Here is a 27,980-nt window from a genome sequence, read left to right as displayed (position 1 = left end):
AAAGTTTATGAAGTAAAAACATACAAACGACAGGACCACCAGATTTAGAAAATGTCCTAAACTGTGCATTTTATTCCACATCATTATACAATGTTTACATATAGTTATAATTTTTAAGAAAATGTTTCTTCTTCACCAATTTTATGTAGTGCCTAAATCTTTCACTTTAACATGGAGATCTGGAAAGAGTGGAAATCCACATGGAGTTCTACTCTACAGAGTTGTAACGAGCTGCAAGTGTGGCAGTCAGAAAGGACGTTGCCTTAAAAGAGCAGCATGGCTTTCGAACCCTTGGCCTTAGTGAACACAGGTATCTGGGATCCAAAGTCTCATCTCGTAGTAAGACAAAATAAATTAGTGTTGGACAGAATTCTGAATTGTACAATATTGAACAAAAGACCACAGGGGGACCTTTTGTTTCAAGTAGCACCAATCCACACCTGATTGTGTCTCCAACATCCATCCTCCCGTTGCCCCTATCGTTGGCACTGTGAGTGGAAATCTTTCTGATTCAGTGAGGATTCCTATACGGGTTAAGCAAACTGTGTGGCTAAACGCTACGAAGTGTGGCAACATCGCCCTGGGAAATGGCACATTTAAACCATTCTCGCCCTGACATAGGCTTGCCTTTGTGTTTTCCCCGCCCCCTGCTCTAGCCGGTACTTTGTTCTGTGACAGTGGTAAAAGTAAACAAAAATGCATTTAAGGAGTTTCACGGTAAGCAGGTGTTTAAAAACAAAACAAAACAACAAAACAAAATGAAAGAATGTGGCCGCAGCTAAGGAGGTTTTCACATGTTGTTTAGCTCCAGTAATGTCTGATCCAGCATCTGATGCATGCTAAGGTTTTCTTCCTTGGCATGAGCCACTTTCTCTGTGGTGGGATTAGAAAATTAAGTCATGAATAGCTGCGCTTTGGACACAGTGGCGGTTTGTACATTTAGGCAGGCAAACATCAATCACAAACACAGGATGAGATGATTAGAACTACGCATGCTTTTAAGGCATTACTCATTTCCAGACAAAGATCTAAGAAGGGGAAAGAGGTCTTTGACCCCATAGAGCCACAGGCACTACAGGCTCTCGGCACAGTTGGGGCACCGTCACCAGCAACCCACCCTGAGAATCAAACGCAGGGTGGCTTTGGTGAAGGTTCACCAGCTGTGTGCCGTGGGAACAGGCAGAGGTAAAACCCAAATAGCTTGCAACACCATTATACAAACTGGAGAAGTTAAGATGGTACCAGCAGACACTTTGCAGTTACGGGCAGTTAAAGGTCTGGGAGTTGCACTGTAACACAACCTCGCAGAAAACAACGATGACATGGATAGGTTTCTGACAACTTTTGAAATGATTTATTTCTGTTGCTCGTGAGCAGTCATCAACATGTTTCATGCACACTTCATTAGGACATTCTCTTAATGTTTTTAAAGTATTCTATTATTAGCATGACATTCTCACCAGATTGAAACAACACTGTTAAACCGAATAAAGCCTACCTTTCAGACAACCAGGGACTTCTAACATGAGCTCCTGCTTTCAAAAGCTATTTTGCCCAAGTGTAAGCACATTTAATCATACTTCAAACACTATACCAGATAGGAAGGAGTTAGGAGTACATGTAATATATCATATATCTTATATATAGATGTAAAGCAGTACTCAGTTCTCTGTGGGGAATAGAAAAAAAAAATCTGTTGCTTCTCATTATGTATCAGTTCAAAGAAGAGTGTTGAACTGGTTGTTCTAAATATTTATCCATACACATGTGTATTTTACCATAAAAGATGTTTGATATTAAAGAGAACTTAATTGTTCCAGCTACAGAGAGGGAAATACAGGCCAGAACAGCCTGCAGCCAATTCCTTTCATTTGAATTTTTGGAGAAAGCAAATGGCTTTCAACCCTAGTAGTCGAAGGTTGGACAGTCTTAGATGTCCTGCCATGGGCTCTTATTCCTAGAATTCAGCCCTAGTTTTCACATTTAAGCTTTAATCCTCATTCAGGGCCAGCTTTAGTTCATTAGTTAGGCGTCGGTTTTGCTCAAGTTGCTGGTAGAGTTGATCTATACCGGTCAGCAAGCACGTTAGCAGAGGAGAGGAGGCAGAAAGAAGAGAGGTTAGCCAGACATGGTGAGAGGCAGTTGACAGAGCACACAGAGATGTACCTCGGGCAGGACAGCAACTGGCCCCGTGCTAAGCATTCTACCTTTACCCCGTGGCCATCTGTCCTGTGCCCTGCAAGGGTGGACGGTAAAGGGCCTGGCTGAATAAGGAAGCGCAGAATTCTGCTCTTGATGGGAAGGGAAAGGGAGGCACAGGAGAGGAGAAAGAGTGAATGTTCCTCTTGTACCTCACTAAAAACCACCTTGCGAGCCAAGTCACGTGCACATGCAGTTCTGGGTCACAGATCTGGGAACAGAGGCCAGGCTGGTGGCGAGCCCACCTGTCAGCCACCCTCACTAGGGCTTACAGCATCCTAGGGGAGACCTTGACCAGCCCATTTCTGCCCACTCGCCCAGAACCCCTTCCTCTCTGCTCATGGTGCAGGCTTCCCACTCATGAACCAACTGGGTCTACTGCTTCTGCAGCACAAATTTTTCAGAATACACAATTAAGCTCCCTGTCCTTCCCCCGATCACCAGGAGTCAGGGTAGATTCTGGATTCTTGTCCAACTTTGACGGAGTGTTACCTGATCCAAACAGGAAAAGAACAAGCGCTTATCTTCTTATCTTCACCCACACTGATTTACAATTTATCTGTTTACTTCAAGAGGATGGCATTCACGTTTGCTACTCATGGAGGTGCCTACATGAACAAAACCTCAAGAATGTACACTAAGACCAGCATGACAGAAATTTACCATACTGACATGCAGTCTGCTCAAGTTGCACGGAAGCCAACCCCAAGTCTCAGTCTATACAGGAAGATCCAGAGGACATCTAATGACAAACAAGAGGCTGGTACCTACCAAGACCAGCTGGGGTGCATGACTGCTTTGAACGGCACTGACGGCCAGACCCTCGAAATCTTTAAGTTCTGGGAAGGCTAAACATCCTACCACCTGGGGAAAACATGCCGATTACAGCCCCAGGCCTACTGGAAAACTGAGCTGTTCTCCTGTGAACCTTCTCTCTTAAATGGTAGATGGGGAAAGTACTTTGTAGTCATTATGTTTATTAACTCACTATGACATGCTATGCTCAACATCTGCTGCCTTTCCTCTTTGATCATCCACATTTTCTGAATACAGTGGTACCTCGATTCATGAACTTAATTCTTTCCATGATTCTAGTCACAGAATTTGTTCCATGTATTTGTCACTGACAGCTCCTACAGGTGGCTCCCAGTCCCAATTATTTCCTGTTCCTTGTTGGCTCAAACTGCACAATATCTACCAGTTCAAAATCACTTCACTCATCTCTTTCCAGCTTGTGAGGGGCAGAGGCTTCCGGTGCATCTATCACCCCCCCGCCCCAGCCTCCTAGTATCTGTCATGGTGCATATGTTTGGGGGTTGCAAAGCCTGAACCCTGGTACTCCATTTACATTACTGTCCCAGGAAAAAGCCACCATGGGTAGGTGGATGTCTGTTTGCTGAGCCCAATGTCTGCCCCAATAGGAACCAGAGCACTCTGGGGAAACCCTAGGGAGCCCAGAGGGCTAGTGTTAATTCAGCTTACAAGGGACAATGGTCCCTACCTCAGCCTTCTCTGGGCCTGCTCTCCGTCAGCTAGTGTGCCTATGTGTTCCTCTGTATATTTGGAAGTGCTTTCCTCTGGTTCTACACAGAATCCCAGATGTCTCTGGGGTCCAGGGTCAGCAATGTTTCTGGTTTGATCCAACTGAGCCTCTGGCAGCAGCTGAAGCTATGGCTTGGTTCTCTGGACTAGAAGAAGCCTGAACTCCCAACAATTTCTCGATAAACTCAACTTGCTGTTCATCCTCCTGAGGTTATTCAACACTTGCCGTGCTGATCTATTACTTTCCCATTTCCTTTGGACAGGATACGTAGAGAGAACATGTGTAGTCTCTGGAAGGAGTCCCAGAAACAGCTGCACCTCCACACTTAACCAGACTTCTGCTCGGCAGAGCTTTCAGAGTTATCATTCTGTCTGGGACAGGATTACTCAGAGAAGGGGTCACCTCCATTGCTCTCAATTTAAAAAGGAACAAGGAAGGAATCATGGTCAAAAACAGGCCTGAGGGCCCTGAGGAAAACACAACCATTAATTTTCAGAAGGCTTTGTAATCAAGGGAGAGACATTATCCAGGTTCTAAATTTTAAAAAGCCTACCACAGCATTACTAAAATTCTTTAATTCATAGCCTTCTTTTAAAAAACTATTTTGTCTCTGCTCTTAAGACTTTGTAGACTGACACTACATTCAGAGTCCATCCAAATGGAGTATGGTGGTATATCAGCCGTTTGGGGTGAGCACACACCATACCCAAGGCAGATGGGGATTCCCACATTTAAAATACAGAAGAAATAGAGCCAGACTGTTTAGGAAGGAGAAATGTGGTGATTTTGATGTTCTATCTAATTCTGCGGTTACAAAAGAAAAATCACTCACTTGCTGTTATGAAGTACAAATAAAACAACTGTATTCTGAATAGTTTCCACCAAGATTATTGGTGGCGGCGGCGGGGAAGAATCAACAGTAATGGCTGTATTTTTTAAATGCCCACAAATAAGAGGAAAGACCACCTATTAAACATAATGGTTATATAGGTACAATCCTCCCTAAAGAATACATGGTATCCTTTAAAAGCACAAAAATAAACCATGACCCAACACAGCAATTATATTTAGAAAACCTAAGGGGTCATTTTCATGATCAACATGTAGGTGCCTAAGTAATGAATATACTTAAAAAAAAAAAAAGCTTGAACTCATCTTTGTGCTATACAAGGATGACTAACAATAACCACAAACTGCACTATTTGAATCCAACTTCTTTTTACCTTTTCTAATATAGCTGGAGAGCTGTGTGGTCATCCCTTATGAGCCGAGTCCTCTACCTAGCAACACAGCCCAATATAAACCTAGGCAAAGGAAGATACTGCTCAGCCACATCTCCTGGTTCCCAGCGAGCCCTGCCCCCTGTGCCCGCTGGAGCCTTCACAATTCCTAAAAACCACAGATGCCTGCCTGGGCCTCACTACAGCTTCTGGAAACCAAAACTCTCAGAGGGATGCAGACATGGGCATTATTTTGTTTCGTTTTGTTTTGGTACCGGGGATCAAACTGGGGACCTTGTGCTTGCGAGGTAGTCGGCGGAACCACTGAGCTAAATCCCCGGCTCTGGGCATTATTTTTAAAAGTTCCAGAAGGAACTACTGCATTCAAAACCTTGACATTAATGTATGATGCTCAGAATGAAAAAGGGAAAAAAACAAAGAGGAAGTCAAAAATTAACCTTGATATGCATGAAGCAGAACTGTGGTTTTATTCAGTGGTGAAATGAAAACATCAATAAATAAGAGATATAAAGAATAGCAAACAGAAACAGCTTACACAGTGTTTATTTTACACTGGAACTGACTATACAATAGAAAGCACAGTATGTGCCTGGCCCTAAGGCGTGTGCTAGAGGAAAGAACCAGGATCAGCTGGAGAAGAGACAAATGCAGAGCTCAGAGAGTTGGGACATCCAGCCTGATGAAGGAGTCTTGGGAGAAGTGAAGCAAAGAAACTTATCTGCGCGAAGACAAAAGGTTGGAGATAAAGAAAAAAAAAGTGGCACAATGGAAAAAAGGAAAACCAAACTAACAGATGAAGGCAGCACTGACAGCCAGGCAAGCAACAGACATGCAAAACCCACAGCCAGCCGCGCCCTCGGGGAAGGCCCATCCTGGGGCACAAGCGCACAACCACCGGCATCTGGGCCGGGCCCACGAGGCTGTCAGTGGCCAAACGCAAGGAAGACGCCGTAAGCAAAATTGAAAAACAAATGTGGAGCTGAGCCCCACTTTTAGGATGTTGAAATTTCATTTTCCACATCAAATCATCCCATTTTAGCACCGGGAATACCTTAGAGACAGATGTTGGGAGCCACCCCTCATTTACAAATGAGGGAGGAGACACTTGCTCTCTAGTTCCCACGGTGACAGTCCTGTCTCTAAGGGTTTTGTCCTTCCTTGGGGGGATTCCATAACCTCCAAGGCAGCAGGCACAATGCCACACCTTGAAGCCACTATTTTTCTTCATGGGTAAAAAGCAGAAAGGGGCACTTCTGGCTTTAGTGTGAATCCAGTTTAGTGTAGAATCCAGAATCCAGTGTGGTATCAGGTTAGAATTAAAGGAGCTAACAAGATAACACCCACACTTGGTTAGTAATACGGACATTAGTTGTGTGTGAGTAACAGTTTTCTCATGAGAACAAGGTGACCTGCTATTGCTGCTGTGACTGCCTCATGAGAGTCCGGGCCATTAACACCCAAATTCACATGGTATGCATTGTGTTTTACTGGCCAAAATGTTTACTGTGAGTATTGTAATTCCTTGCGATGTAGACACAGACAACTAAAGGCTGGCTTTCTCGGCAGAGGGCTCCCTTGCCTGCAGAATTCTTGCAAGTGAGAAAAAGATGACCGTTTATGGAAGTGTTCTCTAGGTTATGCTTGGTCATGATGACTTCCTTTTCCTCAGCTCCTCAATCAGCTGATACTTTAGGTTTCTTTTAATTTACCTTTCTTTTATGAAAATGATCATGTTGTACTTCAGAGCCTCAGGAAATCAACTTTGATGTCTTAGAAGTTCCTGCACTACTGCACAGCCTTCTGGTTTTACTGGAGTCTTAGTTTAATGTCTTAAAAGAATAGTGCTCAAGGTCATTCACATTCTAGGTCATTGCTAAGGGGGAACGATCTAGTTCAGCACTTAGGAAATACTAAAGGGTTCTGAAAGGCAAATGGTTTGTACAGACTTAGTCTAGCTTGGCCTTTATATTAGTACAATGTGAAAAAAAATCACTATCCTAGGTTATGTGAGAAAGCAAACAGAAAGGCACCAGGATGGAGATCGCGAGAGGAAGGGGGTGGTGGCGTTTATCACACAAGCACGAGGGCGCGGATGCAAGCAGGCAGGGTGCATGGACATTTACATGGAAGTCATATCGTTGAGAGCGTGGTCCAGCTCTTCGCTGATGGCCTTGTACTTCAGTTTCTGAGCATACAGCTCGTCTATGACCAGGAAGTGGAAGGCAGAGGTGCAAGGGCATGGAGAGTGACCAAGGGATGGAGGGTGAGTGGGGCGGCCCAGGTGCCACCCCGACCCAGCAGCAAAGAAAGGGCAATGCATGGAGGGGTTGGTGCCGCAGCAGGTGGCCCGAGCAGGAGGCGTGCGTTTTGATTTTAAATAAATTGAAACAAAAACAAAGAGAACAAAACCCATTAGAAAGTAAAATGTGAAAGACTCAACATGAAAATCATAGCAAATACGGTAGGTATATCAGTAAACCACGTTAAGTCCTAAACAAAACCACAGGAGGCTGTCTTTCCTGGTACGTAATGGAACATCTTTCCTTTTACAGAACTGGATTTTAATTATGCCACAGCAGTCAGCTACCTGCAGCTATAAACAATGGAAAAACTACCTAACGGCAGTGTTCTGGAAGGGCAGTTTGCGGTTATAGCCTGTAACCCTTATCCAGCCCCACTTTCAAACCCCTGACTTCGTGACCAAACTACACCGAGATACTGATTGTTTTTAGTGTCATTTTAATGACACCCCTGGTCTTCCTACGCAGGCTGCATGTTCCTGGTCCAAGGAGCTTGAAAAACAAACAGTTGCGGGCCAGAGATTTAGCTCAGTGGTGCTGCTGCCTGCCTTGCAAGCGCAAGGTCCCGAGTTTGATCCCCGGTACCAAAAGAAAAAAGTCGCACTTTTTATGGTGGTAGCGGTGAAGTCTGCAATGTATTTTGTAATGATGTAGGTTTCATACTTTCCTGCGCACGGGGAGATTGTTTTGAAACCATCTGTCATTCTCTCTTCCCTGCTATCTTAGTTATAATCCATACAACCTCCAGTCCCTTCTGCCTGGGACACATAGTTTGTTTTTCTTTGCCCCAGCTAACCCTTCACAGGCCTCAGAGCTCATAATTTAGGATTACTGTGAGAAAGAGTGGGCAAATAAAACCCAGATGCCTTAGGGGAGAAATGTGTGAACATAATCTCAAACTACAATGCCTACTGATTCTTATTCCCCATCCTTTTAGGATATAAAAGGTTTTATTAATGGAGGACTTAAAAAACCCCAAGCACTTCCACTGAATTCACCCCTGGAAGAAGACAGGCTGTGTCTAAATCAAATCCACATCATTCTAACAATAAGAAGGTTCTGCTAAAGACACAAAATATACCATAGCCATTCTTGCCGGGAAGAAAGCACCTTGCTCAGAATGAAAAACAACCCTGCCACAATGCTGAGGAGCATGAATGAAGGCTGCATGGCAACTGTCATTACAGAGACGGGTGCTGTCTGGTGGCTGAGGTTTCAGATCCAAGAGTTTAAGAGCCACAGGTGAAAACCCCAGAGGACAGTCGGGAAGAGAGTGTGAGAGAGCAGATGTTCGCTGAGGTGGATGCAATGGAATTGATGATCGTTTTTCCAGGTCAGTATGCAACTATTAGGACTGAACTAAATTTAAGATCTTACCTTCTAAGTCATCAATGCTTTTCTCCAATTTAGTTACTGACCTCTCCGCAAACTCAGCCCGAGTCTCAGCCTGCAATGATTTAATTTATTTGAGTCAAAGTTGGGAAGTTTCACAGTTCCAGTAGCTATAATAGAGGGAAAGGGGCCAGGAATGTAAATCAGGGGCCTAGCACCTGCCTGGCAAGCGTGAAGGCCTTGGGTTCAATTTCTAGTACCATCCCCCCCCCCCAAAAAAATTGAAAAACAAAAAATAGGGAAAGCTAGAGAACGAAACTCAAGCAGGTTACCCATGAAATGGGACTGAAACGACCTTTCAGTTAGTCACTACCATCAGCAATGGCAGCTAACAGCGTATTTTCTCCCAGACTATCTCAGAATATCCTTGACTTCGGTTTAGTGACTTTAAAATAATAAGAGCCCTGGCCAGCTCCAGGACAGAAATTTAATTAAAATCGAGTTTGCTTCATCTAAAATGCTCATTAGATTACCTCCTTCAGTTTGTCAGAAAGGACCTTGATCTCTTCCTCATATTTGTCTTCCTTCTGCGAGTACTGTAATTAGAAAGAGCGTTCCAGATGTCAGGCTGTGGCTCACTGTCCACACAACTTCTAACACAAAAGAACGTGCCAGCTCCACTAACAGATGTTAAGGCTCTCCTACAAGTAACAGAGCCTCTAGTATCAAATGGCAATGACTATGCATTCTCTGCTTTCTTGCCTATTGTTTTACATGGGATAAGAACGAGACAACTTATCCCCTCGGCACTTGGTTGAGATTAAATTGGCAACTCACATACCCACCATAAAATACATTGTCTAGTTTGAAAATTCAGAAACTGTTATCCAGCCATCATCAGGAAGGCCTCTCCAAACGCTGCCCTTTACTCAAATTGCCGACTGTGCTGCTAGTTTCGTTGGCACGGCCTCTTCCGAGCAGGCCTTACAAAGTGACTTCCCCATGCTGTGCTCTGGGCCTACCTTCTCAGCCTGAGCCTCCAGTGACTTCAAGTTGTTCGTCACAGTTTTCAATTCTTCTTCAAGCTCGGCACATTTGCTAATGTTTTCGATCAGAGGCAGAAAGGGTGGGAGACAAGCCAAAGGAAGGAGGAGAGAAAAAGGAGGATGGGAAAAAGTGAGAACCAAGTCCTGCAGATGAAGGGCTGCCTTAAAGGAGCCAAACCATCAGTTCTGGAAATGTCGGTTTCACTGTGGACACTGCCCTCCAGCCTCGAGACACGGAAAGGCAGGGTGACAAAATCCAACATCGCTGAAGAGTGATAATTTGGCTTCTTATTCGGCCACCCCAGAGAGCACTTACGAAGGGAAAACAAAGGAGCATAAAGGACCAAGAGAAAGCACTTAAAGCAAGATATAGATAGCCAAGGGTGTAGTGAAGGTGCAGTCGTTACACCAAACCAACCAGTAGGCATTGGAAGCTGAGAGATGCCTGGGTTGCGGTTAAACCTAAAACCACACGTGAGCCATCAGTACCTTATCCTCTGCAGCCATTAATGCTTTCAAGGTCTGATCCATTATTCTTAATTGTTCTTCCAGCTGTCGAACTTGGCTGTTAGTGGACACAGGAAATGCACAAGGCCATTCACAAAATCAGTGTGCAGGTAAGGCATGCAGTGACACACATTCACACACAGACACCCCACATGAGTCTCTGTGTTCCATACTCGCGGCTCATCCGCAACAAATGAGCATAAGAGGAGCCCGGAGCTGAGACAGGTAAATGTGCAGCTGCCAGATGGTCATGCTGTTTAGTCACTGCTCCGCAGGACCCCACACGTGGCCTCCTGTCACCGGCCCGCTTACCCTTCTGAGAGCTCGGCTCTCTCCTCTGCGCGTTCCAGGTCACTCTCAATGATGACCAGCTTACGGGCCACCTGCAGCAGGAAAAGCAAGGACACGGACTCGGTGGGGCTTGTGTGTTTTGCACAGGAGGCTGCGGGGGTTGGGGGGATTAGGTGCATCAGTCCCCCCAAGGTTTCCACCTACAAACGGACACTCTTCATCCCGGCAGACTCCCCCTTAGGGGTGCAGGTGGGAGCAGGCCACAGGCTTCACCTACAAGACCCAGAATGGACAGCTACGGTGCAGGGTCCCAACAGTCTGACCCAGCTGCGTTTGTATAGTTACATAGCAGCCAAAGAATGGAATGAGGGAGAGACATGACAACTGCATTCTCAAAAACAGCAGGATTTGACAAGACACATTTTATATTGAAAAGGTGGAGACCACCAAAAAAACACAAAACAGAACAAAACAACCCCACTGAGGGCCGGGGATTTAGCTAAGTGGTTCTGTCGCCTTCCTTGCAAGTGCAAGGTCCCGAGCTCGATCCCTGGTACCAAAAGACCCCAAAAATCCTCACTGAAAAGAAAACTAAGATCTCCTGCATGCCAGCATCCTTCTTGTGGAGGCCAATAAAAGGTGGGAGAAGTTGATGTGTGATCAGGTGGTAAAAGGACTAACAATGTCAAATCTGGGTTCAGTGGAGAAAGAACCTAGGAGACTACAGGATCCTCGGAAGCAGTTCAAAGCCAGTGGGGACATAATCTGGAGATAGTCAAAGGGGAAGGGCGGGAAGCCCTGACAAAATACAAAAAAGAAAAAAACTAAAACTTCAGTAGTCATGTCAGGCCTGCTGACACTGGTGGTTTTCTTTTTTGTGGTCTTGCAGTGCAGTGGCACTCAACCTCTGAGCTCCATTTCCAGCCCCCTTTTTAAATTTGGGAACAAGGTCTTGCTGACTTGCCCAGGCTGGCCTTGAACTTGGACTCCTCCTGCCTCAGCCTCCTGAGTAGCTAGAATTACAGCCTTGGACCACCACATTTAGCTCCCTGGTGGTTTTCATGTGGACATGAGCAGGAACTGATCCACCCGAGCAGCTGTGTTGGCCGTGGGTTTCCGACACCCTGGAGGAAAGGCCTCCGTGAATCTACTGAGCAGCTGTGTGGCCCTCCCAGGGAAGGACACTGGGAAGAATAACTTGCACTACGACAGCATGAACCTCCTTTCCCAAGGGCCCAAGGCTCTTTCCTGCTGGTCTTTTGGGGTGGGGTGGGGAGTTTTGATCCTTCTCCCCAGTGCTGTTGATTAGCTTCGTGACAAAGCCTGGGGTTCTCCAGCAGGATCAAATGGAGAACCATGTTCTGGAGACAAAGGGATTTTGCTTCTCAAAACCACTCATTTCTACCAAGGAAGCAGACTGCTTCACTCAAGAATCAAGGCTGTATGCTGCTCCCCAAAGGCCACTGCTGGGAATCCCCAAGATTCTGGGCCCCAGAATCTGACCTCTTCATACTTGCGGTCGGCATCTTCAGCAATGTGTTTGGCCTCTTTCAGTTGGATCTCTTGAATTTCCATCTTTTCTTCATCCTTCTGGGCTCGGCTTTCAATGACTTTCATTCCTCTGGAAAAGAAACACAAGCAGGAAAACCCAAGATGTAGAGGTGACCGCCCCAAACTCATACGCGGTCTGTGAGGCTCGTGGCATGTGGCAGACCAGAAGAGCACAGAGCTACTTTTATTTTCCGAACGATGAAGCAAGACTTTCCAGAGCTAAGGCACACATAAGACCCACTTTTCTCTCTGTTCATTATGAATGAAACCTCACACTTCGGGTACTGGTGAAACTGTCCAGGCGCCTAATGTTAAACGAAAGGTACAATGTCAGGGTCCTGTTTAATCTGGGAGGCATGGAGACACGGAAGCCGACACACTCCATTTGTTAAACACACAATGGACTTGGTAATTTCCTGAGGGAAGAAGTCTCAGCTTCAAAATGCAGCAAAGCTATAACAAAAGCAAATTTATCTTCATGTACCTCTTTCTACAAAGAAGGTTCTTTCCCCATTAACTACTAGCAAAAACACTGCACCAACCCACAGGAAACTGCTGGTACTGACCATTTCAGACCTGTAAAAATGGGTGCACAGATTCAATTGAGCTCTTTCGCTAAGAAACCAAGTTTTTGCCTGTAATCAAATCCTCTCCGAATAGAGGTGTTGGGAGACAGGAGCAATGCTGTCTTTTACACTCAGGTGCACAATGGATCCTATAGCACAATGTTACATTTCATAAAATATTAATTCATCTGTGATGTTTTATAGATTTATGGACTAACAAGTCATGTTAAAATGAAATCTTGGTTTGTCATAGATGGCTTTTAGCAGATTCAGATAAAGACCATACCAGTTTTCTGTAGGGTTTTTATCATGAACAGGTGTTAGACCTTGTCAAAAGCTTTTTCTGCATCTATTGAGAGGATCATACGGTTTTTGTCCTTGGCTCTGTTACTATAATGTTTTATATTTATTGATCTCATTCCAGAAAGAATGGCTGCTATCAAAAAATCCACCAATAGGGCTGGGGATTTAGCTCAGTGGCTCTGCACCTGCCTCTCAAGCACAAGGTCCTGAGTTTGATCCCCAGTACTGCCAAAAAATAAAACAAACAAAAAACCCCACAAAAACCAAAAACAAAACCAAACGAAAAAGAAATCAACCAAAAACAAATGCTGGCAGAGCTCTGGGGAGAAAGGAACCCTTCTTCACTGTTGGTGGGAGTGTAAACTGGTGCAACCACCATAGAAATCAGTGTAGAGATTCCTCAAAAAACTAAAACTAGAGGTTTCATTTGACCCAGCGATTCCTCTTCTTGAGATCTTCCTGAAAGAATTAAAAGCATCATGCCACATTGATATATGCACATCCATGTTTATAGTGGTACAGTTTGTAATAGCTAAATCTTGGAAATAGCCCAAATGCCCATCAACTGACATGTGGATAAAGATGATGTTTTTTTTTTTTACAATGGAGTACTAGTGCCATAAGGAAGGATGACCTTCAGACATTTATAGCTAAATGGATGCACCTTGAGACCATACTCTTAAGTGAAATAAATCTGATGCACATGTTTATATACTGCATTGTTTCTCTGGTGTGAGAAACCAATAGTGGAAATAAGGACTAAAATATATAATAGATGTTGGGAAATGGGAAGAAAATGTTCAAATGGGAAGGGGAACAAGGGAGGGGGGAGGGAGAAAGGAAGGAAGGGACAAGAGAAAAAGTGAAAACAGAAGGAAAAAATGGAAACAAAGCTTTTGTACATAGGGAGGAGAGGGGGCTTGAGGGGCGGGTGGAATGCAAATTCCCTATGATGAGTGTCATTGTTATGTATGCCTAAAATGTACCAATAAATGTTTTGCTATAAAAAAAAGAAAATGAAATTTAGATTCAACCAATTTTTTGGTACTGGGGATTGAACTTAGGACCTTACACTTGTGAGGCAGGTGCGGGGCCACTGAGCTAAATCCCGGCCCTTGATTCAACCAAATTTAACTAGGCGATAAGATTAATAAACCAGTAGTTTTTGATAAAGCACTAGAATTTATTTTAGGAGACCTGAGTCCTAGTCCTGGCCCTACCACAAACATACTGTCAGCCTTTGGGCAGGAGATGTCAGTCTCTAAGCTCTAGTTTTCTCACTTGTGAAACCAGGGGACTGGAGCAAATGATTTCTACCTTATGATATACCACTGGGAGACTGCTTTTAAGGTTCATGGAACAGAAATCTTTCAGGAAGAAATATTTATCTCACAATCTAACATTACAAGACTGCTTTTAAGGTTCACTTAACAGAAATACTCCTGGAAGAAGTTGGCCACAACAATAATGCTATGAATATACTGTAAGAGAGGACCAGTCATCTTAAAGGAGCCCAAAGCACTTGGTTAGTGAAGAAAGGCTAAGCAGCAGTTAGGCATGGGCTGAAAACTTTAATTAAAAAGCTTCTTTAATCCTAAGGCCTGAAGCCACTCTATACGTGGTGGCAGGGAGCAGAGGCTCACTCTGAAGATGGAAAAGTGGACAAGATGACCGACTGCATTCACCTGCCCAGGTCCCAGCACAGGTAGATCCACATGCAGTGTTCTGAGCCCTGGCCTGCTATGCCGACCCTACAGCAGAACCCTCTCATCTCAGGGAGTCTTTCTGGATGCTTCGAATACACTTCAGAAACACAGAAGCTTCAAGAGCTGAGCACATTATATGAGTGCTGCCAGACTATAGGGACCATGGTTTCCCCTTACTACCATGAAGCTGGGTCTCAGGGTAGTAAGTCTGGTAGAGCTAAGTCTCAGTAGAGACAAACAGCACTTGACTGTATTACTATGTGTGCATGTGTCGTATCTGTACTAAGTCCCAGTCCAAAACAATTTACTTCTGCAGAACTTATTTCTGTTCTATCTAAGGCCCCCTCACCTGACAAATGACAGCCTACAGTTTCTAGGCTTATTTTTAAATAAAGTAGTTGTTATTATTTAAAAGCACAATTGCTCTTTGGTCAATAAGAATGAAAGAACCACTGAGTAGTGCCTATCTCTCTTGTTGGCAGTGAGCTCGGTTAGGGCAGGAACCTTCTCTTCTGTATAACTCTGGGGCTTAGTACTGTGTGCTTTGCCGCAGTAGGTGCTCTGCTGTTAAACACTCAACACTAACCAAACCATACATGGGGTCAGCGGAGGAGAAGATCTCGCTGAGGGCTGTGAAATTCTCAAACCTCCATGCACCGAACCAGGAGGGGAGGCTTGTGCTTCGAGGGCTGGTCGAGGTGGCCTCACCTCTCACTCTCATCTGCTGCCTTCTCAGCCTCCTCCAGCTTCTGCAAAGCTGTGGCCAGGCGCTCCTGAGCACGATCCAGCTCCTCCTCAACCAGCTGGATGCGTCTGTTCAGAGAGGCTACGTCGGCTTCAGCCTAGGCAGAGAGAATGAGAGGCACCTCAGAGCTGGGGAGACAGCGAGGGGGCACCTTCAGACAGCAGGTCTGGGCCTGGCGGTGAGCTACCTTCAAGCGCATTATAGGCGCTAGTCAATGACAGAGTGAGGGAGGGATTTACACAGAGAACACTGCACTTGGAAACTTAAGCACGCAGCTCTCATTGGACAGATGGACCAGGAGCAGACCTGGGAGACCCACCTCATAGCCACCTGCTCCCTGGGAGCCTGAGATGTGCACAGACAGCGGGACTTACCCAGGCTCAGCCACGTGCAACAATAGCACTACAGTCCCAACTCAGAATCTGGAGTTGTCATTCAACTCCTTCTCTGAGCCACTGTCTCAATTATAAAGGAACTGAATAGTTTAAAATTCAGTGGTTTTAAAATATGTACCATATGGAGACTCAATACAACCCAGGACAACCCCCACCCCTGTCCTGCCTTTTTGGTAACCTCTGTTGAATAACTAACTGGTCACCCTGGAACAAGGCCAGGACAAATTTCCCAAGTGTGTTTGACTTAAGTCTACTGGAATTTCTTACAAGTCAAGGTTGCTACCAGAAATGTATCAAACTCCTAAGGAGAAAAGCTACACTGACACTGATTTACTTGCAATAAAATGTTTTTCTTGGAAATACAATGACTACTTCCTGCTATAAGCATCGATTACTATATATCTGAGAATACTGCGACACTGGCCTGCATGCTGCTCTAAGGGATGGAATTTACTAATTAGGAACCATTTATTTGTCCTCATCCACTTGGATGTGTGCTTATCAAGTGGTGGTGGGTTTTCAGGACACTTGGGAGCTTTCAAAACATCCCAAGACATACTTGGACACCCATGATAGTTCTCTACATACATCTCTGTCCTCCTTACCTAACTCTAAGCTGTTGACATTCAGAAAATCAGTCTTCTGCAGACTACGGGCCCAATAAATGTCTACTCAACCAAGTAAGTGAAAGCAATCTAATTTAAACAGAAATAATTTTCGTACTTCATGGACCCATGACACAGACTACAATGCACACACAATTAGAGAGAGGTTGTAGTCACAGCCTCGAAATAAAGGAAAAGGAGAACATTCAGTTTTGTGCTTATCTGGACTGGTAAGATTTTAAGTGCCAAATTTTATCCTGGGAAGAGAGGTGAATGGGGCATCTTCAGCCATGCTGAAAGATACAGAAAACACATACACTTTTATCTCTACAAAACTACTGCAGAGCAACTGGCTGATGGAGGCAAGGAGCCCTGTAAATGTGAAAAGAATCCAAGGACCATCTGCTAGTAAACCACTGCCCAAGCAGCCCCAAAAGTCAACCGTTCTCACCAGATAGCTAGTAACTGGGCCTAGCTAGGAGTGCCTGGCAGGTGACTATGGATTTGGAATTGTTTTTCTGAAGGGTGAAGGTCACAGGGATAACAAATTTCTTACGTGCAGGTAACTGCCTTTTAAAAATCTTCAGCCCTATTAAAAAGAAAAACTATAAAGGTGACTATATTAAAGGAATACTCTGGTTCAGGTGAGATATCTTCACTTTTCCTGATTTTCCATTTCTAGTTAAATTCTATTCCTTTTATGAACAAGGGAAGGGTAGGGGTGGCGAACCTATGGCACACATGCTGCAGAGGGCGGTTTGTATCTTTGAAACCTCTAAAAGGTTCACCATCACTAGGGTAGGGGATAAGCAAGCAATCCTGAAAACTGAAACAAAAATGAAGAACAAATAAACCTCTGCAGAGTATCTCAGTCACGTATTCAGAAGTACTTTCCCTCCTTTTTTTTTTTTTTATAACATTGTAAATGCTACGGGCTATCAGACAAATGGTGACAAACTAGTTCCTGGCTCCATTTTATATATAGACCCAAACCTCAAGGACTTTGTACAGAAGGACAGTTGTTTACACTCTGGAGAAACTTCTGGGCAACAGTTGAGTCTATGTCGCTAGGTCCCCACGTACCTGGCCCCCACACAGAACAGACGGCGCTCTGTTCATTCCCACCTCTGTTCACCCCAATCAATCCACCTGAACCTCTCACTGCCCTGGCTGCCCCTAACCCTTCTCCCCTTAATTTTTGGCACTGCTCTGTCAAATGCTGTTTTGCATATGGCACTTGTCTTCCTTCAGGAGCATTCTGTAAAACCCTGGACTCCCTGACATTATAGGTTATTTCCCTGAAAAGTACTGGCCAACAGGGCCTCCTACAGAGCACCCATGGAAAGACTGGGAATGCGGACTGGGGGACAAAGTCAGAACTGGTGCACAGAGAGGTGCTGCCCTTCCCAAGGAGCCACTGTAAGTCTGCAAAATAGGGTCTCTTTTGGGTTTGTGTTTTAAGCTGAAAGAGTCTCTGGCTGAGTGTCAGAATCAATTAGGCAGTACCTATTAAAAATACAAGCTTCCAGGCCCTGTCCCTGGAGAGTCTGATTCAGGAGGTCAGAGGGGGAGAGCAGGAATCTGCTATAAATAAGCAACCCTCCACCCTTCCACCACCACTCTGGAGACTCTCAGTCTTGAGGGGCAGCCCATTCTGCTCTCTGCAAAAACTCAGTGGAGGGAGGGGTCTCTGCCTCAGCATGCCATGTGCACCCTGGCTCCCGGGGTGCTGGCTCTTGCCACCCTCCTCTTGATGTCCCGGAACATCAGGGAAGCTTTGGAGTTGGTGGTGTCACCCTGAGGTCTCTCTCCCGTCTCACATCAGAGTAGGAGTTCTCTACCACCGGCTCCCACTGCACCCCAAGAGCCTGAGCAGAGGCCCTGAGCAGGAAGACAGTTCGCGCGAGAAGATCAGCCACTAAATGTCTTTCATTTCAAACCTTTTTGAAATAAGGCAGGGTATAAAATGGAAAATGAACACTAAGGAGGAGCAGCTCGCTCACATAAGGATGTGGGGTGTTTGCTCTCTAGTCCAGAACTCAATGCTGACCGGCCCAGGATTCAGAGCAGGGCCCGAGGCTCCTCTATCTTCACCCAAGCTCCCCTGGGGCAGCCCCAACTCTGCTGGCTTCCTGGGCCCTGTTAGACTGGTCTAACAGACATTCTGTTCAGTTCCTTCAAATCAAAAAGTTTAACTTCATAATTTAATCAAGGCATGTTCTTTTCATTTTAACTTCTTCCCCCTGACTTATTATGCACTCTCTTCCCAAGGTACCTCTACTAGCTTTATTTCTGGATGTTGTTTCTCACTTTGGAGGCTTCTCTAAGGTGTTTTCTAAGACTCTTCATCATACCACCTAGGCAGTTGGAAGACCCGCTGTTGCCCTGCCATTCCAAGCCCACGACCAAATGGCCACCTGTTATTTAAAAGCAGACGTCGGTAACAAGGCATTTGCGGAGGGTCAAGACCTCAGAAAAAAATTATTTCCAGGAATGTAAATCATTCTTTGCATACTGAGCTAGCATTCTTCTACCAAGGGTTGTTGTGTCAATACTGCCCAGGAAGTCTTTCAGTTTGGGATGCTTTGTTTCTTACATTTCAAAAGTGCTATGCTGTCCAAAGTGGAATGATCTACTCAGAGACTGCTACATTAGTAAAGCTACTTACTGAGGCCTTCCTACAGATCCATGGGTAAACTACCACCCAGTGCTCCAAACCTGAGGACTCTCAGAGATGCATGCCGTCCCTGCCTCCAGCTACTAGTTACTTACACTGAAGTCACGGGCATCCTTAGCACTACCACCCTTCACCCCATCCCTAACAAGGGCCTGGTAGCCTACACAGAAAACTCGGCCATACATACCAGCCCCTCACCCCAACAAGGTACTACATAGAACTCAGGGCATGCCCATCCCAATTTAGTGAAATATTACTCTGTATCAGATCTGGAAAAGAAAAAGAATTTATGAGACCTAAGATTTTCATGACATCCAGATGTATTAACCAATACAACCAAAAAAACCCTTAAAAACAGCAACAGCTTTTACTTAAAAGTTAAGGCAATTCAGAAGATATACAGGCAGGGAAATAATATTGCCTTAAAAACCAATCCTGGGGAATATGTTTGCAAAGTCCTGCCTGAAACAGACTGCAGCATGGGAGGATCAAAGGTCGTCTTTTTACTTCATGTAAACTGCAGCTATGGACAGGATGTCACTCAACTTGCTGTGTAAGACCAGGCAACTACAGCCAAACTAAACTTCTGCCCTTATACGGCAAGGAAAGGGAGGGTGAAAAAACACTGATGACATTAGGGGGTACTCCTGGGAGGGCAGATAAACACGGCCTCCTCTGTGCCAAGGCCTATCATTCATGAGGCACATCTGTGTAACAAGGGAGAGCAGGCACGAACAAGGCATTGTGGAGCCTTTGCCATGCCAACATATGAAAGTGGAAATCCCAAGTAAGATGTCCCACTTATAGCCACTCTGGGAGTGCCAGTGAAGCAACAAAGGCACCCCCAGTTTCCAGGCCTCCAAAATAAAGAGGGAGAGGGCAACAAATTCTTAAAAACCAGTTATTTCCCATGATTTAATAAAGTGACCTATTAAGGAGCAGTTACTGGCTGCAACTGTTAAGTCCCTTGTTCGCTGGGTTCTACCCCAAAAGAAGAAAGAGGATTGGTTCTTTTTTTCTATTTTCAATAACAAAAACAAACAAAACACTGGTAGGTCACAAGACCTCCAGTCAACCATTACATCAAGCAAGGTAGCCTCATTCCAACACTGGAGGGCCCACACACCTTGGAAAAACAAATCCGGAGGAAATAAGGGGCAGCTACTTTTTTCCAAGGTAAGTGCTGGCTTACTGGGGCCAATTAATGACAGCCTTTCTGAACCTCTGAGTATCTGAATTTCATCCAAATTTCCCATCAAATATTTTTTGCAGTGGTTCATAGCTTTGTCATTAAACCTTTATCTTTGCTGCCAAGAGAAACTGTTACTGTTATTTAACTCACAGCCCAAACTAGTTTTAAAAATGACCTAAATGAGCTACACTGAAGTCTCAGTTCTAGAAGGGAGGAGCAACTTTGAATTTGAAAGTCTCTCTCTCTTCAGTGGTCTTACCCTCTCTTCAAGTTGCTGTGTTACAAGGTTCTGTGCTCCATCACTCAGATTGTTTTCAAAAAATTACTATTAAAAAAAATTGAAATATGACTTAAACTACTTTTGACAAAGTCTGCAAAAGAATGACAGTTTTGTCCTTATCTGAGGAACACTGTTTGGAAAAATGAGGCACAGAAAAAAAGGTAATTATCACAGTAATGATGTGGCCTTCATATCATTTGTCTTTTGTGCATCAATTGTTAGGCTAAGAGTTGCCCAAGGCAACTGGGTACAGGACTAGAATCATTTTCTCAGCTACTTCCATCACTAATGCTCCTGCCGCTCCCAGTCCTTTCAGTTTGCCCACTTCCTCTCTCTCCATTTAAGTTCCAAAAGAAAAGCAAGAGAAACTGTTGATTATATGGAGTTTTAGGATGTTGTAAACCAAGCAGGGCAGTTGGAAAAGCCCTTGCTAGGTGGGGAGTTGGAGGAGCTGGAGGAGGCAGGGTCACCTAGCAGGGAACACACACAGCCCTGACTCTGCTGTGTTGAGGGTCCCCCCACCCCACCCCGCCTCGCCCCATAACCTCCTTACATACTAACCCTGTAACCAGCAGTAGGTGCTATTATTATTATCCTTTTTACACTTAGGGAACAGAGGCATTAGGACATTAAGTCTCTATCTCCAGCTAGTGATGGGTAGAGCTAGGATTCAAATCTTGGGAGTCTGGGTCCAGAGTTCTTGTTTTTTTTTGTTGTTTTTTTTTTTGGTACCGGGGATCCAACTCGGGTCCTTGCGCTTGCGAGGCAGGCGGCGGAACCACCGAGCTAAATCCCCGGCTCAGAGTTCTTGTTCTTATGTTCTACTGACTTCAACTGTTCAAGGACAGCTGCTAGCCAGCCAGAGAGGGAGTTGTAATTCATCTATCACCTAGCCAAGTTCAGACATCTATGGAGGGGACTTGTGCTGACTTCTCTTCAAAGGCAAATCCTGAAAATGATCTTTTGCTCACGGATCTCCTTATTCCTGTCTGTACTTTACCTGAAACTTTCTCCTAGTTAGGCCTTTCCCTGAAAAGACTCATTTGCTTCTCTGTGTCTTATATAAAACATGGCTGGAAGTTTCTATGGGCAGCTATGTAACCATTACAGATACTTAAGCAGAAAAATTTACTCAGTTCGGTGTGCTAAGCACAGCTGGATACCACATTATCGCCTGCCATAAAATTCCCTAGGTGTTTGAGAATCTTGATTTAAAACATACTCAAAAGTGACAAATGCCCAATACCTAAACTCCCTTTTGAATTCTTGTTCCTGTTTGCCGGACATATTTACCTTGGCAGAAGAAAGGAAGTCAGGTATCACAATGAGCAAGGGGGTGGGGAAGCCAGCGAGAGCATACAGCCAATGACCGCTGACATTTAGCCAACTTTTTTCGTGCCTGAGTAACAGGAGTATCTCCTTGTATGAGAACTTGGGAAGAGGGTTGGTTAAGAAAGGGTGGGGTAACAGGGCTGCGTTCTGAGCAAGTTAGCTCCTCCGCAACACCCAGGGCTGTCAGCCTTAATCAAGGAGAAATAGCCTTCAGGAAACCACAGGGTCCACGATGCCAGTTTAGCATCCCCAGGTCCCAAAGTTTCCCTGGGCAGTGCCTCACACCTTTGACCTTTTTGCGCCCCTCCCCAAAGGAACGGAGTTCCAAAAGGAGCAACCTCCTCCCTCCCCACCCTCAGAGGCAAGAAGGACCGCAGCATGCAGCCTGCGGCGCAGAGTCAGGTGGGCGACCCACCGCGATCACCCGGGAGATGGAGTCCTTCCCGGGAAAACACTGCTTCCAGAACCTCTCCAGCACCTCCCTGGCTCCCCCTCGCAGCTCTGACTTTACACGGGCCAGCCAGAAAGGAGAAAGGGCCTAGGAGGAAGCGAAAGGCTCCTCCCCAGAGCCGGCGCCAGCTGGCCCAGGTGCGCCAGGTGTGGTGGCGCGGGGCCGGGGGCTGCGGACCCGGAGGAGACCCCTCCAAGCGGGGGCGTCGGGGCCGGGTGGGTCCCTTACGGTCTCCCGCAGCTTCCTCTCCTGGTCCAGCTCGCGCTGCAGGCTTCCCGCGCGCTCCTCCGCGGCGTCCGCCTGCTCCTGCAGGCTGCGGATCTTCCTGCGCACGGCCTCCAGCGAGCTGCTCCCCGCCATGGCGAGGCGGGCGGCGGCTCGGGGGGCAGCGGCGCGGGGGACGCCGGCTGCTCAGCTCGCCCAGGTCCCTCCTCGACTGCTGCGGCCCGGAAGTCACAGCCTGCGGGGCGGCGCCGAGCAGCCGGGGGCGGGCGCGGCGGGCAGGGCGGGGCGAGGAGGTGCGGACCGGGTGCTCGCCGCTTGCCCTAGGCTCTGCGCATGCTCGTGGCCGCGAGGCGAGGGAGCGCTCGGCGGCTGCACCCGGGATGCGGCTGGGGACCGTAGGCAGAGAGCCACCGTGCGGGGGGACTTCACCCCGGCGTCCTGGGTAACTGGGCCCGGCTGCAAGGGCGACGGCGACGCCTGCTGGCCGCGGGAGCACCGCCTTCGAAATCCCGATTCCCACGCGCCAGGCCGAGGGAAGGGACTGGAGCCTGAATTCAGGGACTTAAACGCTGGTTCCTCCATGTGAAGAACCCTGGTACACAAGATCCTACCCACAACACTCCCCTGCAATCTCACGAAGTGAAAACCACTAACATACACAGCATAGAGGTGAGACCTCCTGCCCTACATTCAGTCTTCTGAGGCTGGAATCTGGCTCCCAGCTCCCTACTTGGCTGTGGGACTTCGGGCAAATATCAACTTTTCTGCCCTTCGTTATAAAAATGAAGATAATAGTTCACAAGGCTGTTATGAGAATTATGAAATAATGACTACAAAGTACTTTTCACAGTGCCTTTATATAGTTAAGAAACGAAGACAGCTATAGTTAATGAACACCTAGGCATGGCTCTAAGAGTCAGGCTGGGCCGGTCACCACCTGCGCAATCTCAGGTCCCTTCTGGTTACAACTTTCCCTGGCTTTCGAAGGTCTAGGATGCTTTTAAAAGACGCCCCAAGTCAGGCCCCGCACCCTAGGCCGGCCACCAGCTGGAAGACCCCAGGTGACGCGATCTCTGGGGACTATCCTTGGTTATTCCTTCCTTGCGCTGCGTTGTTAATGCATCCAAGGTGCAAGGCTTTTTACCTCTCGTCTTTGCCACAGAGCCCTCAAGACTGTCCTTGATGAGTTAAATGTGGGGAAAAACAAAAAACACAAACACGCCCGCCAAGACACTCCTCCTGAGCCCTAACAGCGAGCCTCCCTGACTCACTTTCCCAGGGGAAAGGGAAGCTTAAAGCTTAGGCCATCCCGCCCGCAGAGCCAGTGTGGGCCCCGGCCGCCTGCAGAGGGAGCTGCTCGCCCTGTTTCCAGCAGCTCCTCCCCTAAGTGCGCAGACCTGAGCCTCACACCCAGCGTGGAGAAACCTCCAGGGGCAGCCGGAAGCTACCAGACACTTCGAAGTGTGGTAAGCGGCCGATGAGTGACCTAACGTCCTGCTTTTCAAACACCTGAGAACTCGGTTTTAGGTGAGTTCATTTTCCAGCTGATGTCATTACACAAGAGTTTAGGACAGTGGTTTGCAAGCTTGGCTGCAGGTTGGAATCACCTGGTTATTGAAAAAACAACAACAACAACACAAAAAGCTACCTCCTGGGTTTCAGTCCCAAAGATTGGGCTGGGATCTAAGTTTTAAAACCTAATCTAAATTTTAAAACCCCTCTGGGTGATTATGTTGATAGAAAGTTGAGAATCGCTAATTTAGGAAGACCCACAGAGGATAACGACTCACATACTGCAAATATCAGGTTCATCACAATTATTGGGAAGGGTCTGGGGCCAGAGGCAACACAGCCCCCCGCCCCCCCAGCCTCTCTTAGGTGGAAAGCCAATAAAATTTCAAAACAAAATCACCAGAGATGCTATCTCCTGAGTGACAGCCTTTTAAACTAGGAAAAACCCACTGCTGGAATAGGATTTGTGAAGTACATTGGTAAATTTAAAAAATGTTTCTAGTAGTAGTAATAAAAAATATAAAAAGTTTTACACTTGGGAGTAATGAAAGGAAGCCGACTTCTCTCCTACCTGTCCCTTAGTGACATCTGTTTCTTCCTCCTCCAATCTTGACTGCTTTTACTAATTTAGAGATCACTCTAAGTGCAGCATTTCTTTCTTTTTTTCTTTTCTTTTCTTTTTTTTTTTTTTTGGTACCGAGGATGGAACTTGGGACCTTGCACTTGTGAGGTGGGTGGCAGAACCACTGAGCTAAATCCCTGGCCCAATACAGCATTTCTTTACAAACTCCTTCAACATCCCTACAGTCTCCAAACCACTTACTATGTCTTAAAGGGGAAGATGAGCAATACAGTAAGTAAAAGAATTTATATATATGTGTGTGTATGTGTGTATATATATACACACATACACACGTATATGTCCCCATTATTTCGGGTCAGTTTTCCAGTGGATAAAAAGAACGAAAGTGAGATTCAAGAACCTCCCTCCTCTGCTGGCCCCGCCCCACAGCTGACTTTAGCCTCTTTTTCATCTCTGCCCCACCCCTGAGGCCCCCTTAGACAAGAGTTCTCAATAAAGACATGATAGCACTACATAGTTACAACAATTATCATCTCTTTTTCCCTTAAGGATTCTAGTAGCATTTTTCTCCTTGCCTTCAGTCTTAGTGGGCTATTTTCAAATTCTCTGCATTCTTTTCCTTATAAGGAATATCTCCCCTTGATCTATCAGCAGCTCTTGTGAAAAAGCTAAATAAACGTCCCGCTGGAGAATTTGGGGGAGACAGACATCCTCACAGAGCAGACATCTTATCTGCATTATTCAAAGCAGGCTCAGCATTATATATGGGGGTGGGGGGGAGGTTGCTCTTTTTTCTAAAGCCAGGTAGCTTATAATGTAAATGGTTCAGCTAAATCCGTGCTCATCTAAACCCCCTTTTCCAGGAGCCTTGCTTTTTACTGAGAATCTCTTTTTGCCAGATCTAAGCTATCAATATCTGAATCTTTCATTTGCAAAGCACACGTGGAAACCCATTTCAAGCTTTTCATACTACAAAAAGCCTATACTGATTTCAAGACCGGAGAGCCTTCAGGATTTTGCATTTTACACACACACAAGTTTTTTCTGCTGTAGCCCTAGGGGTTCAACTTCTGGGCACAGCTTCCCCCAGTGTTCGTACATTCTTGGAATTGCTACCAACTTCTCAAGGCATTCTTTTCTAATTGGGCCTCTAGGCTTAATTAGCTTCTAGAATGGAATTCAATGCTGTGAAAAGAAGTCGGTCCTTTAGAAATCTAACCCTTGGCCTGACTTTCTGAGGCCGAAGAGGTGGGCTCTACAATTTGGATTCCAAGGGGGCAGTGCACAAAGCGCTCCTAGAGCTTTAGACCTGTCTGCATCACCCCTAAAAGTATGTGTGATTGTCAGAGGGTTGACAGGTGGGGGTGGGGCAAACAGGAGGGGCAGGGGGCCGCACACTCACTATACCATATAAAGCTCTGAGCTATATATAACTCCCAGTTTACTTTCTGGAGCTAGTGCCCTCAGACTGGAGACCCAAGCGAGTATCATCTTCCCAGGGAGATCTTAAGGGCTGGATTAAAGCTTCCCTAGTGAGAAAGGAGGCCTCACAACGTCCCTGTGCCACACTCTCAAGCTGAGCTTTTAAAGAAGTATCGCTATGACTAGGTCTACCACCGAAAACCAGATCTTCCCACCCACGGGGATGCAAAAAGAGAGCAAGTTAAGAAAACTATGTATTCTATGTTTGCACAAACCTTGGTGATGATGACACACACCTCTGAGCTTTTCTGCCACCAGGAGGCAAGGTTCACCTCCCCAGTTGAATTTCTGCTGCTCTCTTCTCCCAGCTTCTCTCTCACCCACCCACCTCCACCCCACCGGGTAAAGAGGAGGAGAAAAGCAGAAAGAGGAACGGATGAACTATAGACGAATGTGTGCAGCTGCAGCCGCAGCAGAGGTGCATCCAGTGCTCTGGGCCGGGCTCTGCGTGCTGGTGCCCTCCTCCAGTGCTGTCCCCTGTGGCGCCCGAGGGGCCACGCGGGCAGCAGGTGAGCGAGGCCTGGTGAGCATGCACTTACATCAGTGGCCTTTTTCTCCGCCAGCTCCAGTTTCTCCTGGGCATCTTTGAGAGCCTCAGAGTATTTGTCCAGTTCATCTTCGGTGCCCTTGAGTTTCTTTTGCAGCGACACCAGCTCATCTTCCAGCTGGGAGTTGGCCGTGGGGTATGGGGCAGAGGGGTGGGGGTGGGGTGCAGCAGGCAGCGTGATCCCGCAGGGCGGGGGTGTGGGGGTGCGCAGACCACAGGACAGGGACAGCAGGAGAGAGAGACAGGGAGAGGCAGGGAAGGAGAGAGAAAGAGAAAGAGTTAGCTGCTCGTGCGCCGCGCCGTGCCGCGCGCCCCGGGTACCTTGGCGGCTGCCTCGTCGGCAGCCAGGAGGCTGTCCTCCGCCTTGTGCAGCTCCTCCAGCACCCGGTCCCGCTCGTCCTCCGACGCCCGCAGCAGCTTCTCCTTGGCTGCGATGTCCTCCTCCAGCTGAGGGTGGCGGGCGGCGGGCGGCGGCACGGACCGGGTGTTAGACACACACACAACACACGGGCGCCAGGTTGGCTGGGATCCCTCAGGCTTGGGATGCCGCCGAGTTGGGGTTCGCGGGACCCCGGGTAACCTCCGGTCCCCCAGAGCGGCCACCGCTTCTCTGCCCACCCGCCACTCCCCCTCCCGGGCGACACAACTTCGGGGCGCACAAAAGCGCCGCTCGTCGGCCCGGCCTCCCGTCCCAACTCCAGGGCTCCCCTCTCCTCTCCCAAAGTTTCGGTCCCAGGTCCAGGTTCTTTTTCCGAACCAGCCCAAAGTCCAAAGGCTTTCTAACACCTTCAAGACTTGAGTCCTTGCCCCTTCCCTGCCTTTCTTTCAAAGGTCCCCAGGGACCAGTGTCCCCCTCCCTCCCCTTCCAAAACCGATCCCCGTCTTGAGACTCAAGTACTGCTAGGAGCTGAACGGGCTTCGCGGACCTCGGGAAGCAGAGAAGGGAGATGAAGTCCGCAGACTGGAAAGTCAGAGCGAGCCAGCCTCGCGCCCTCCCTCCCCGTTTCTCCCCGAGTCAGCAGGGTGGGCGGCAGGGGGGCCGTGCTCGGCTCCAGGGGCTCCCGAGCCAGCAGGGCGCGCGCGCAGCCGGGAGGCGCGGACCTGCTTGCTGCGGTCTTCCGCCGCCTTCTTGTCGGCCTCCGCCTGCTCGGCTCGGTCCAAGGCGTTCTCCTTGTCGAGCTTCAGCATCTGCATCTTCTTCTTGATGGCGTCCATGGCGGCGGCGGCGAGGGGCCCGGAGGCTGCGGCGCGAGCGGCGGGAGCGGGCGAGCGCGCAGGGGCGGCCGAGCCGGAGTGCGAGCGCGGAGCCGCCCGCCGCTCCCAGATATGTACTTTCCCGAGGGGGCGACCGCATTCCTCAAGACAGCCA

The 27,980-nt window shown here is 47.1% G+C and overlaps 1 protein-coding gene across 33 annotated transcripts; it reads right to left on the bottom strand.

Moving 5' to 3' along the window:
• Nucleotides 1-43: 43 nt before the first annotated feature.
• Nucleotides 44-27,980, bottom strand: Tpm1 (tropomyosin 1). Of its 33 annotated transcripts, none has more exons than XM_087198963.1 (10): nucleotides 27,713-27,912; nucleotides 26,933-27,058; nucleotides 26,604-26,729; nucleotides 15,294-15,427; nucleotides 11,963-12,080; nucleotides 10,481-10,551; nucleotides 9,638-9,713; nucleotides 9,149-9,211; nucleotides 8,661-8,730; nucleotides 44-873 (listed from the first exon to the last, which is right to left on the bottom strand). In XM_087198963.1, the coding sequence occupies exons 1-10, from the start codon at nucleotides 27,824-27,826 to the stop codon at nucleotides 791-793; spliced, it is 981 nt and encodes a 326-aa protein (XP_087055089.1). In that variant the 5' UTR covers nucleotides 27,827-27,912; the 3' UTR covers nucleotides 44-790. The 33 variants fall into 33 exon arrangements, with proteins under 33 accessions (XP_087055089.1, XP_087055085.1, XP_087055084.1 ...); XM_087198957.1 differs by lacking the exons at nucleotides 44-873; nucleotides 9,638-9,713 and adding exons at nucleotides 5,416-5,701; nucleotides 7,107-7,185; nucleotides 10,151-10,226 and having other exon boundaries at nucleotides 26,604-27,058; nucleotides 27,713-27,980; XM_087198956.1 differs by lacking the exon at nucleotides 44-873 and adding exons at nucleotides 5,416-5,701; nucleotides 7,107-7,185 and having other exon boundaries at nucleotides 26,604-27,058; nucleotides 27,713-27,980.

Source organism: Heterocephalus glaber, unplaced genomic scaffold (genome assembly GCF_053883595.1).
Source record: "Heterocephalus glaber isolate CG9 unplaced genomic scaffold, H.glaber_assembly_v1.0 deba00001689, whole genome shotgun sequence".
Taxonomy (NCBI): Eukaryota; Metazoa; Chordata; class Mammalia; order Rodentia; family Bathyergidae; genus Heterocephalus; species Heterocephalus glaber.
Note: the sequence above shows the minus strand (reverse complement) of the source record. Positions and strands in the feature narration are given on the sequence as shown.

What these genes read in the sequence shown, in the direction of transcription:
- Tpm1 (XM_087198958.1), bottom strand. Translation starts at nt 27,965, where the DNA reads ATGCGGTCGCCCCCTCGGGAAAGTACATATCTGGGAGCGGCGGGCGGC. An exon ending in CGGAAGACCGCAGCAAGCAG is followed by an intron (nt 27,059 to 27,712) that starts GTCCGCGCCTCC and finishes CGCCACCCTCAG; the next exon opens with CTGGAGGAGGACATCGCAGC. An exon ending in GCAGCAGATGAGAGTGAGAG is followed by an intron (nt 12,081 to 15,293) that starts GTGAGGCCACCT and finishes TTTCTTTTCCAG; the next exon opens with AGGAATGAAAGTCATTGAAA.